Here is a 13,422-nt window from a genome sequence, read left to right on the forward strand (position 1 = left end):
CTATTCCTGGAATAAAAACAGCAAAAGTTGAAAGAATGAATATTTGTTGAATGGATTAACAGAACCTGTACAGAGGAGGATAAATAGAGAACCTGCTAATAGAATTCATAACTTTGATAAAGAAGTTTTCACTTCATAATTTTTCTTTTATCATAAAAGAAATTAGTACCATCTAAGGAGGCTCAGGGGAGGGACTTTGCTGAGAGGCCAGGATGGCTGAAGTTGGAATTTGAATTTGAGTACATTTCCTGCATAAAAGAAAGATGGAAAGTTTTCATAGATACCAAAACAATGCCACCTATAATTCACCAAATACGGCTGGAATGACTCTGTACCAATTTAACATGATGAATGATGAGGCCTGGTAAGTTCTAGTTAGAGAAGGGGCTAGAAAGGCAGCCAAGGACCAGTGTGCTTGATGTCTTAGGGTATCTCGAATGTTCCTATGAAAAGCCAGATCACATCCAGAAATGACACATCACTGAGTAATTTCAAACAGTAAAGAGTGAAGGCTTAAGTTTGTAGGTCAGACAATACTTTTTTATGATGAAGATAATCAAAGAGAATTAGTCTTTAAGGAACCTGATACAAATTGAACAAGTTCCAAAAGTAAGCAGTGCCACTGGAGGAAAAAGGGACTATTCAACATGTAATGCATAGGGAAAGGTAGCTAAGAATCAAGAACATTTTCTTTCGTTTTTTGTTAATTGTGAAAATACTGTACAGAGGGGTTACAATTACATGGGCAAGATAATGAGTACATTTCTTATCAAGCAATGTAGCCTCTCCTCCTTTGTTTCCCCTTCCCATCCCTTCCCAGCCTCCCCCCACCCCCCCACCCAATCCTCCCCCCCCCCACCAAAGTTGTAAAGTTCGTTTTCGACATGACAACTTGTACTTCTCATTGTTGCAACGGGTCCACCTGTATCCTTATTTAAACGATTTGTTTTTCCTCTTCCCCTCCACAAATTATACCGACATCAGCAAAGCAACAAAGAAGTAATCTTATAAATGCGTTAGAAACAAATGCATGAAAGAAAAAAAACATTCAAATACATATCTTAGGGTTCATTTTCCTAACATCACCTTATCTGACCTTTTCTGCTTGACTCATACATATACTAAACATTGCAAATAAGGGAAACCATGGGACCTATGTTTCTTTGGGCTTGGCTTACTTCACTTAATATAATTTTTTCCAAGTCTTTCCATTTCCTAACAAATGGGGCAATGTCATTCTTTCTGATGGAGGCATCGAATTCCATTGTGTATATATACCACATTTTCTTGATCCATTCATCTACTGAGGGGCATCTGGGTTGGTTCCATATCTTAGCTATAGTGAATAATGCTGCAATAAACATAGTTGTGCTGGTAGCTTTAGTGTGGTCTTGTTTGTAAACATGTGGGTAAATGCCCAAAAGTGGGATTGCTGGGTCATAGGGGAGGCTCTATGTGGAGTCTTTTGAGGAATCTCCATACTACTTTCCAAAGTGGTTGAACAAGTTTACACTCCCACCAACAATGAAGTAAGATTCCCTTCTGTCCACATCCCCTCCAGCATCTGTTGTTATTAGAGTAGAATCAAGAACATTTTCAAATGTGCTTTCTCGTTCATAAAACACCAGGTACATAAAACATCACATGCATTTGAAGCAAAGTGAAAGTCACAAATCAAGGTGACACCTTTTTTTTTTGTCTATTGTGGGTCTTGAACTCAGGGCCTGCATGCTATCCCTGAGCTCTTTTGCTCAAAGCTAATGGTCTATGAATTTGAACCACAGTACCACTTTTGGTTTTCTGGCCATTAATTGGAGATGAGAGTCTCATGGCTTTCCTGTCCAGGCTGGCTTTGAACCATGATCCTCAGATCTGTCTCCTGAGTAGCTAGGATTACAGGCATGAGCCACTGGTGTCCAGCTGGTGATACTCTTTAAGGAAGCAAATTTTGAAAGATGACCTACTAGGGAAGAAGTGAAATGGACATATAAAATTGAAATTACCATTGATGGGAACTCAATCATTTGTATTGTCTAAATTTCTTTCTTTATGTATATTGTATTTCAAGGTCTTATTCTTCAAGTAGAAACAAAAATGTAGATGCACAAATGAATAAGTTAAGTACAATTTGCTAGGTATCTTTTATTTATTTTTTATTTTTTTATTTTTTGGTTCCGGTGGTGGGGCCTGAACTCTGGGCCTGGGCGCTGTCCCTCAGCTCTTCAGCTCAAGGCTAGCGCTCTACCACTTGAGCCACAGCACCACTTCTGGCTTTTTTCTTTTTGCTTATGTGGTGCTGAGGAATCGAACCCAGGGCCTCAGGCATGTAAGGCAAGCGCTCTACCACTGAGCCACCTTCCCAGCCCCCGTTAGATATCTTTTAAAAGAAAATTTGTTTGCTTGATGTTTGTACAATTGTCATATATATATATATATATATATATGTATATTTTATTGTAAAGATACTGTACAGAGGGGTTACAGTTACATGAATAAGGTAATGAGTACATTTCCTATCGAGCGTTGTTATCCCCTCCTTTATTTTACCCCTACCATCCCTTCCCTCCCCACCTCCCCAACTCCTGCCTCTCCACCAAGTTGTAAAGCTCATTTTCAACATAGTGTCTTGTACATCTCAAGTACAATTGTTATATTATATGCATTTTTAGTTCTGGTATAGTAATGCTATTTCAGAGTTCCTTTAAATTAGAGAAACATTTTCTTGTACTGTGAGTCAATGTTATGCAAAGATTTATGATGGTTGCAAAACACAAGCAAAGAAAAAGCTAAGGCCTTCATTATGATAAAATTATAGCTACAGAAAAGCCAAAATCTAAAAAATGATCACAAGGAAAAAAATAAAGTTACTGCTTTGTAAACCCAATCTTTTAAACTGTCCACTATTTCTAAAAACTTAGCTTTTACCAGGAAAAAAAAATTTAATTAAAGCACCAACATTCCTCTAGCTCATTTAGTGGTCTATTATTCATGTCTTTTTTTATACTTATTAGGGTATGATTATTCCTTACAAACCTCAATGTTTGAGTACATTATAGTTTTCCCTCACTAAAAAGGCACCATCTAGCTCTAATTTTCACATAGGGACATTGAAAAGACAGACTTTTATTTTTTCCATTGCTTCTCCCCCTCACAATAAGAGAACAGAATTAAAACTGATTTTAGTAGATCAGTCTTAGGAGAGGAAGAATTCTTATGTCTTATAGCTATAGCTATCTTCAGAACAATTAATTCAGAAAGTCATGGATTCAAAAGCATTGTCAGTAAGATAATCATTAAGAACTTCTTGTTATGAATTCACCCTGATTTAGGTCATTTTTCTTATTCCTTTCTTGAAATGTTAATAAAGTAAACTCTAAACCATCTATCTGTCTTGATAGTGCATAAATTGGGAAAGTAGAGGAAAAGAGAACATAGGCAAGGCAGGAGATGCTTCTGAGCAATTCTCGAGAAAAATGGGGTCAAGAAGAGACTCATGCTATTTTCTGTTGCTTGTTTTGAGAGGAAGATCTGGAACGCTTGAGACCATAAATGCATCTGAGTATGTCACAGGTAATATTAATTCTCATATATTTATGTTGTAAACAGCAGGGTTCTTTCTACAGTGATTCTCTAGAGAAAAGACCTTTCCTACTTTTTCACTGTTTAGGGCTTCTCTAGGTTTTGCTACCTTAACCATCATATCACATGATGGTTTTGACAAATGCCTGACACTGAGCACCGGTTAAATAATCCTACATGGATGCCATTTCAAACTGCAATCCTAGGCTTACATGAATGAATGGATCTGTATGTCTGGGACAGTATGTCGGGTAATGTACGTTTAGAAGACTGCCTTAACTGGATTCATACTAGAAAAACACTAATTATGTACTTGGAGAGCACCATCCTCACTGGGATAATAAAGGAAGAGCAGATAAGTAAGTCTTCAGATGTTTTCTCTTCTGTTACCTGCCTTGACTTAGCCCGGGACATACAGGGTAAACTGACAGCATCCCTCACATTGGTGTCCTGGGAAGACCATTGTCTCCACTGGAGGGAAGAGCTGTCCCATAGAGCTAACGGTTGTCTCCATCAGATAGTTGCACAAAGGACATCAAATTTCCCTCATTATATAGGGAATACCACCTTCTAGTTAACTCTGTCCTAGCTGATCCACCTCCGGTGTAAATGTAATCACTATTTTAAATTAAAGTTATATTTTATAGACTTAATAATAACAGAATTTATTTTTGTTTTATTTTATTTCTCAGTAATGGGACTTAAACTCAGGACCTGGGCACTGTCCCTAAGCATCTGTGCTCAAGGCTAGCGCTTTACAACTACAACCACAGCTCCACTTCCAGCTTTGGGGAGATTAATTGGAAATAAAAGGCTCAGAGACTTTCCTGTCTGGACTGGCTTTGAACCATGATCCTCAGATCTCAGCCTCCTTAGTAGCTAAGATTAGAGGAATGAACCACTAGTACCAGGAAACAAAGGTCTTTAAATATGTAGAGAGACTGCCAGCTGGAAGATTTCTTCTAAGCAATCTAGATGTAAAACTCATTTAACTCAACCCATTTTTGGTAAAGAGAATTTATAGTCCATTCTGTACTACCTCCTCCTTCTAAGAAATGTATGTGACTTTTATATAGAGGGGCAGGAAATTATAATATTCCTTCTTCTTGTCTTATTGAAAGAAAATATTTTTTAAGTTCTTACAAGAAATGACTTGAGTGTTCCCATAGCTAAAGAAAATCACTTTTATGTAGAAAAATCCTGAGAGTCAAAGGTTAATCAGTGTACATCTTGCACATCTGCCAGCCAACTCAGTTATAAATGATGACAGTGCGTTGGTAGTAGGACATTTTTACCTAAGACAAAGTCACTAAAAGCTTTCTCTTAAAACATGCAGAGATTCTTTTTATGAAGTTTATATTTGGGAGACTATGAGGTTCACAAGAATTCAAACACAGTGATGCCATTTGCTATGTTTTATTTTGCTATTGGCTTGTTAAAGATAACATGCAAATAATCAAAAAGAAACATACATATGACTTAGAGTGAAAAATGATTCTAGAAAAGTTTTGCTAGGTAAGTATGCAAATTATTAATACTAAAAATATTTCTGTAGGTGCACATGACTTCATAAATTTTGTCAAGTAATTTGAAAAAAAGATTATTGTTCTTAAAATGCGCCACCTATTTTTCAACAAAAATGAACTTACCAAGGTAATTTGGCTCAAGTGAAGTAGGTATCTATACATATCATTCTATGCTTTTCTGTCCATTAAATTAAGATTCAGGGACTATCAAACTTAGCTGACTTCTATCTAACCAATGCAAAAGTGTTGCAGATCAATGGACAATAGAGATAGAAGAAACACTAAATTTATAAGTACAGTTTGCAATATGATGTCTATGTGTGTGTGTTCTTGTGATGAAATAGGCCTGCTTTTCATCTTTCTCTCATTTAAAAACATGGTAAATGTTTACAAAACATTTTCCTTATTATTTAAGACTCATGGAAGTAATAAACAGCAACAAACAATGAAAAGGACGAAAAATCCATCCACACAAGGAAAACCTAAGATGCTTGGATATGGAGGATATTAATTCACGGTGATTTCATTTGCTATACGTAGACATTCGTACATATCGGGAGGCAGACTGGATTGGGTGAGAGGATTGCCATCCAAACGCAAATGCTTGATCTTAGAATAGGATAATGGTCCCAGGATCTTACAGAAGCTCTTGACATCAAACTCTGAAAATTAAGAATTAGAAATATAAAGTTTAGTCAACTTTTTATTGTCTTAGTTTGAAACAACCACTTTAAAATTTTCAAGTCTATAGTATTATGGAATAGAATGCCTCACTAAAATCATTTGTACTGTGTATCTTTGAAGTGAAAACCACTAAATCTCTAGTCTACTGAATGGGCTGTAGTAATATTTAATATATACTAGTAATGGTAGAACAAGATATTGAATGGAATTTTTCAAAGGACAGAGCACATTTATTATTAAGACTAGATTTCAGGCAGTCATTCAGGTAATGTGACTTATCTAAGAACTATTATAGAGTAATTCGTCTGACCTGAAGAAATAAATTAATGTTATTCTATGAACAACCTCACCAAATGAGCATTTTGGGTTTTGCACCTAAAAATAAGAGAGATTTAATTATATTATCTCTTAAAAAATTGTTCCAGCAAACACACACTATGACAATGAACCAAAACCTCAAGACTAAAAATCTCAAAGCTCTGATGCCAGCATCATAGCCAATGGTCTTCTGTAGTTGAAAAGCTGCCATAAGTGAAAAGCTAATTTAGACTTTAATAAAATCTAAGACTATGTTGAATGAAGTAACTATATGAAGACATATAAACTTTGCATGTGGGTCTAAGTCTATTCAAGTTAACCTTATTATATCCTTAGTCTTGTTTACTTTCATTCTCAATTGCTTCAGAAGAGATTCAGTACAATGTTCTTCTTTCCTATGTGATACTCAAGTAACTCAGACTTCTACAAAAGCAGAAATGATCATGTATAAGTTTTTTTGGAGATTCTATCTCTGCTTTTTATCCATTAGCTGGCATTGAAACACTTAGGTTTTCTTTTCATCTAATATATGCATATAGATACAGAATGTATAGAAAGAATTAAAATATCAAAAGTTTTGGCTATATAGTCGGTTCTATATCTGTATAAATGTGGGCTCCCCACTTGTTGATTCAACAAACCATAGACCAGAACTATTTGGAAAATAATTGCAATTGTGATGAACATGTACACTCCCTTACTAGGTTATATAGATGGCATTTATATTGTACTTAAATTATAAGTAATCTGAGGTATTTTAGGGTGTGTGGAACAATGTATACATTATATATAACTACCACACTATTTATCTTAGGAATATAAGCGTGTGTGTGTGTGTGTGTGTGTGTGTGTGTGTGTGTGTATGTGTGTGTGTTTTCTTTTCCACAAGGAATTCTGGAACTGTTTCTTCACTGTAATGGAGTACAATTATGTATTACTTTATGATGGACATTAATGTAATATTGGAAATTAAAACTAGGGGCCCAATTATATTAAGAGAAAATAGTTAATAGGTATATATCATTATTACCTGGAAAAATAACCTAAATTGAATAGATGCTTGCCAATATAAGTAGGAAAATAACTGATTAAATGACAAAGATTGTATGGAACAAAAGTATTTATTGGCGTTACATTTCTAAATGATCTCAATCTGCTGAGCACGGAGATGCCCACCTAGGACTAGCATTGACGTCTGCTAGCCTTCCTCCTTTATGCCACCTTACCCATCTCCTAAACTGTTTCTTTCATCCTTCATTCATACTGTGTATAGCAGTAAAGGGATTCCCATCTACATCCTTCTTGCCATTTCAGAGAAAGAAGTTTTGCCCCTGCAACTAACCTCTACTCACCAAATCTAACAGATTTTCACCTGTCAACCATCCTAAACCTTTTGTCATTTTGTTTTCTATTAGAGTATCTTTTCTCTAACTGCAACTGTTCAAAAAATGAGATCCTACATAGAAAAATTTATAACAGAAACTGTAGAAGTTAAGCTGTGTTAGCATAATGTTTGTTCATGGGATAGTCAAACAGTCTAAAAACGTCGCCTTGTTGACTTCCAAGAAACAACAAAATAGTCTATTTGAGGGCTGGGAATGTGGCTTAATGGTAGAATGTTTGCTTAGCATGCATGAAACCCTGGGTTCCATTCCTCAGTACCTCATACACAGACAAAGCCAGAAGTGGCGCTGTGGCTCTAGTAGTAGAGTTCTAGCCTGGAACAAAAGAAGTTCAGGGACTGTGCTCAGGCCCTGAGTTCAAGCCCCAGGACTCGGAAAAAAACAAACAAAAAATATATATATACTCAAATAGCATATATACTAATATATATATTATATATATTACGAGTATATATATATATACTAGTATTACTAGTATATATATACTAGTATATATATTTCATACATATTATATATAATATATCATATGTATTATATATAATTATATAATATAATATATAGTATAATATATACTAGTAATACTAGTATATATACTAGTTATATATTATATGTTATATATATTACTAGTATATATATACTAGTATTAGTAGTATATATATACTAGTATATATTATATATTATATATACTAGTATATATTATATATATTATTGTAATGTATATTTTATGATATATATTATATATAAGTACACATACTAGTATATATTATATATTATATATGTTATTATATATTATATATAATATATTATACGTTATATATAATATATTATATATACTTATATATATACTCAAGTAGTATATATATAAGTATATATAATATAATATATAGTACATATATAGCATATATTAGTATATATAATATACATAGGATAGTATATTAGTATATATAATATACATAGTATATATACTTATGTATATACTATTTGAGTATATATATATTTGAATTGAACACTCGGCCTTCCCAGGATCTACATGGAATTACTGAAGAACTGACATATAGTGAATGTGCAATGTAAATGGTGATACCCACATTTAATCCAGTACGGCAACTGAATCCACTTTTATCAAAGATGGTCAAGTTCAATAGATCAATTTGCAGTTATAATTTCTTTAAAGTTTTTGTTGGTGTTTAAAGGTAATAGCACATTTAAACATCTTTATTCCTGAATCATGTATTCTTTATTCTTTCACAGACTAAGAATAAAACAGGAAATGATGGGCTTGAATTTCCCACTTGAATCTGCTCTCCTACCCTGAAAGGTACCACATAAACAGCCCACATAGATCAGGTTAAGTTCCATCCAGGTGTTCAATGAAAAATCAAAGAAGGTAGCAAAAGACGAGAAGGAGAAAGTGATAAATTTAAAGGAAAGACAGGAAGTTAAGTAAAAGAAAAGCAGCTTTGGGGTGCTTCATTATCATCAGAACATTGTATCTGCCTCTTACACCATAGTATGTGGGAGAGGGGATGGTGGCCATGTTAGAATAGTAGCATGTGGAGCTCCCACAGTGTCTAGGAAGGACATAAGTTTCTTTGATCTGCTCTGAAAGTTAGTGGGAGGCAGGTTTAAAAACCTCTGCCAGAGATTCCAGCCTGAGCTTTTCTGTTCCTTTCTGCAGCTAGATCTTACCAAGAAATTAATGTAAGACACAAATCTCTAAGTCATCAAAGAAGACTGACACATAAACAGCACGATATCATTCAGCAGAACCAATTATTCCAGAATATCTAATTTGAAGACATTGGCAATTAAATTTGATGATCTATATTGCTCTTCATCTGGATACTCCAAAGAGAGAAAGAGTTGAGTATACAATGGAGCTAAGTTCTATATTTACAAGAGAAAGATAGTACTGTCTTTTTCACTTATTTTTTATTGAATGGAATCAGAGGCAATGTGTGTATTGCATGGCTGAGGAATTTGAAAACTTGAGGATATGTCAGTCAAACCTTGTGTTCTACTTACTTTCAATTTGGTTGACTTCCAGGTAATAGTTTTCCAGGTTTTCGTTCACTGTTGGTATGCTTTTAAGCTTATTGTAGGAGAGATCCAGCTCCAGCAGGGATGATACATTAAAGGAATTGCCAGGTATTCCTCCATCTGCCAGCTCATTGTGAGATAAACGCAGGTACTGCAGCCCACTAAAACGCTTGAAATACTCATCTGGGATGTTGCTGATCTTGTTGTTATCTAAGTAAAGAGTTAGAAGGGATGCTGGGAGACCAGAAGGTAGTTTGCTCATCTGATTGAAGCTCAAGTCAAGGTACTCAAGTGATTTAAGGCCTTTTAGGGAAGACGAAACGCTGTCTTCTTTGAGCTGATTGTGTTGAAGGTGGACAAAGGTCAGGTTTACCAGTCCATCAAAGGAGCCCAGCTTTGCAATCTTGTTATGAGTAAGCTGCAGGTCCTCTAGAGACTTAGGAAGTGGGCCAACAGACTCTGTCAGATTGTTGTAGTTGATATGCAGTTTCTTTAATTGTTTCAGTCTAGAGAAGACTTTTCCTTTCATCTTGGAATTTTCTAGAAGGTTGTGATCTAGAATGAGCCACTGCAGATCAGTCACATTCTCAAAGGCTTTTTCATCGATATGGTCAATTTGGTTGTTTCTAAGGTAAAGGTACTTGATTCCAGGAGGCACCATAGGCACACTTTTTAACTTCAGCTCATCACAGTACATGGCGGTTGGATAGCTTTGAGGGCAGTTACATTCTGGGGCACAGTTTGGTGACGGTTGCCCATAAATGAATGCAGGGGAATCATAATCATAGTAGTAACTACCAATGGCACCACTTATCAATACCAAGAGTAGGGTGAATGCAGTTAGATTCATTTTCTGTTAAGTGTTGTGAAGCCTGAAGTAGGAACATAAATTATTAGAAATTAGTATAGTTCCGGGGAAAAAGACATTCAATTGACAATATTAACTTCATTAGTGAAGGTACATCTCATTTTTTGTTGTTGTTTTTTTTTAAAAAAAAACATCTTGTGCTTTGACATTGCCCTTTTCAATACATCTGAAATATGTTTTTGCTGACTTTAGAATTGTACTCATGTCCTTATTTATGTAACTGTAACCCCTGTGTACATCACCTTTACAATCAAATAAAAAATTTAAAAAGTAAAATATTTGATTGAAGAATAGCCTCAAGGGTGCATAGTTAACAACTCTTGAGAACAAGTCTCAGGTTAGAGTGCATGCACGTGTGCCCCCTTCTGGACATAATCGGTATAACTGTGCCAGTCCATTTTCCTTAGGTTCTTGCTTTAAGTACCCTCCTACAGTGCTCATTGTCAACCATGTTATTGCTACACAACATCTCTCAAAACCAGAAGAAATGAAAATGAGAAGACAATTGCAAACTGTGCACTGAACCCTACCATTCAACCTAATTAAAATGCCTCAGTAAGAAGATCCTTACTGGGAACCTAGGCCATCTGTGGTTCTCCCTGGAAGAAAGCTGTACTTAGCCCATGTGAAGTGGAGGGGGCAGAGGTTATATTCCTTTAGATAGAGTATTGTTGCTGCTTCTAGGGAAGGAAAGCTGAGTTCTTGGTAGGGATGAGTGTTTATGTTATTCGAGTTTTATTTCATATTCCATGCTTTGAAACACATTACAAAACTCTGCTCTGAAATAAATATTTCACAAATTAACATTAGAAAAGCAAGCATTTATTAATCAGAAAAAATTGCCAACTATTCTGAGACTTATTAAATGTAAAAGGAGATTCAAGTCTTAGAGGAAAAAAAATATTCTTTCATGGCTTTTACACTAAAGGTCCTCTCACTCTAAGTAACTCCTATGTGTTCTAACTTCTTCTCACCAAAATCTCAGGTAGCATTATTTGCCTATCCAGATTTTAGATTTCAGTGGCCTCACAGAATAGAAGAGGGAAAGATTAGGGAAGGATTCAACTGAGAACATGTATTTAAAGTAACTTAGAACTGTTGTACAAACACTTCTAAGATGAAAATTAGTAAAGAACACTTTCACTGTGTGAAGGAAATGCACATTCAGCAGGGTAGTGAAAGAAAAGGATAATATAGATTTTTGTAGAGGGAAGAGTTCTGGAGAAGTTGCCAGTCCCTGGAGAGAAGTTATAGCTGGGAAGCAAATCAACATGCTTGTAGTTGGCACCATCTGGTGTATTTTGCTACAAGAAGTATGACACAAGTGTTTGGATCCTGTTAGGAATAAGTAGGATTAAGGAGATAAGGAATTTTAAACCCATATTATTTTCTTTGACTTGGAATTATAAGAAATTTTATTAGCTGAAACATTCAAGACATGTTTTTAGAAATACTTCACATGCTCACATAAGTTGCAATCAGATTTCTAACAACTTATTCCCAAATATTATGGCGAAGTTACTTAATTTAATTCACAGGACTTGGACTTGCCAGTTGCAAAGCACTGAAAATGATGATTTATTCATAGGATTCTTTACAAGTTACATATTTGTCTTGTTCTGTTAATAAGCATCTACTTTTGATAATTAATTATGCACCCAAATAGTCATGGCAGTGATATAATGTGAGCATTGAATAGTAACCAGAAGTGCTTCCATAATTTTTTGGCAGAGTAAAGCGAAGGCTCTGAATTCAAAGAGAGTTTGTAACCATACAATGCCTCTACTATGAGGCAAAAACACACTGAACTTTCCCCAATGTTTTCAAATACCTGTGGCTGTAGAGGAAATGCTTTTTGCTCAAAGGGAACTATTTCTCAGAATTTCTTTAAAAGATGTCCCTTAAAACCTACATCCAAAAAATACGAATTTTTTAAAGTTAACAAAAGAAAAACAAGCAGTCTGTCAGAGCGATTAGATCGTTTAGCTAGCATTTTCTAAAACTGAATATTTATCATAAACTTTAACAAATGGTAATGACACGGTGAGTGCCAACATGTCAACTTCTGATTGAAATGACCATTCTTTGCTTCAAAATTAGTTCTCAACTGTCCTAACATAGACAACTAATTAGCATAAAGACAACACAGTTTCATCTTCCTATCTATCCAATGCATCTAGTTTATGTTCTTATTCTAACTTTGCAGTAGTTTATAACTTCTTTTGCAAATCAACACAGTCCCATCTAAAGTTTATCTGAAATCCATACATCATGGGAGAGCACAGCAAAAGTAAAAGGTGAAAGTAAATACTCAAAATTGTAGCTCTGCTGTTGAATAGCAATTGGCAAAGTTCCTCTGGAACTTTTGCTCTTCTTGTTGCAAGAAATATTGTCCCAAACAGCCAGTATCCTCTGGGCTATAGTTAAAACAGCCAGCACTTACCTTACTGTCCTGACACTGCTTCCCTTAACTCTTAAAACAGATGCACTGGGGACAAGAATCCACCAATATATGCTGTGAACTCAGGATAGAGCTGCCTGCCAGATCCTCAGTGATACAAGAGCTGAGGAGGGTGTGTGTGGGGGGTGGGGGGGGAGACCAGCCCAGTCACGCCAGTCTCTGAATAGAGTTATGTCATTGTGGGGCTCTTGTGGTGTGGCATACAAACTCTGCTCTCTAACGAAGTGCAGGTGGACAGGGTGAGCAAGAACAGCCCAGCTCATTCCCTATGGAACTGGGAGAGAAAGAGAGAGAGAGAGAGAGAGAGAGAGAGAGAGAGAGAGAGAGAGAGAGAGAGAGAGGTGCTTAACTAGTTGAAATACCATAGCTTTTAACCAAACATTTAATCCTGCCCCCAAAGGAGACAACAGAGTGAAAATGTTTCTCTTAAAAACTTCTTGACACCGTGTCTGTCTTTCCTTACTTTTATGTTCGTGTAAAGTTCTCATAAATCATAATTAGAGCAAATGTTTTCAAAAATGCAAATGAGTAAACTTAGAGAAC

General features: G+C 35.5%; 1 protein-coding gene across 1 annotated transcript; it reads right to left on the reverse strand.

Annotated features, from left to right (window-relative positions):
* Positions 1-4,979: 4,979 nt before the first annotated feature.
* Positions 4,980-13,056, reverse strand: Lum (lumican). Its single transcript, XM_042693129.1, has 3 exons — positions 12,862-13,056; positions 9,536-10,422; positions 4,980-5,767 (listed from the first exon to the last, which is right to left on the reverse strand). The coding sequence occupies exons 2-3, from the start codon at positions 10,398-10,400 to the stop codon at positions 5,613-5,615; spliced, it is 1,020 nt and encodes a 339-aa protein (XP_042549063.1). The 5' UTR covers positions 10,401-10,422; positions 12,862-13,056; the 3' UTR covers positions 4,980-5,612.
* Between the last annotated feature and the right edge of the window lie 366 nt (positions 13,057-13,422).

This window comes from Dipodomys spectabilis, unplaced genomic scaffold, assembly GCF_019054845.1.
Source record: "Dipodomys spectabilis isolate Male_0828 unplaced genomic scaffold, ASM1905484v1 ptg000163l, whole genome shotgun sequence".
In the NCBI taxonomy this organism is placed as follows: Eukaryota; Metazoa; Chordata; class Mammalia; order Rodentia; family Heteromyidae; genus Dipodomys; species Dipodomys spectabilis.

Excerpts from the sequence above, each read along its gene's own strand:
- Lum (XM_042693129.1), bottom strand. The coding sequence starts at position 10,400 with ATGAATCTAACTGCATTCACCCTACTCTTGGTATTGATAAGTGGTGCC. Across the intron at positions 5,768-9,535 it reads GGAAGTCAACCAAATTGAAA|AGTTTGATGTCAAGAGCTTC; the intron begins GTAAGTAGAACA and ends CTTAATTTTCAG.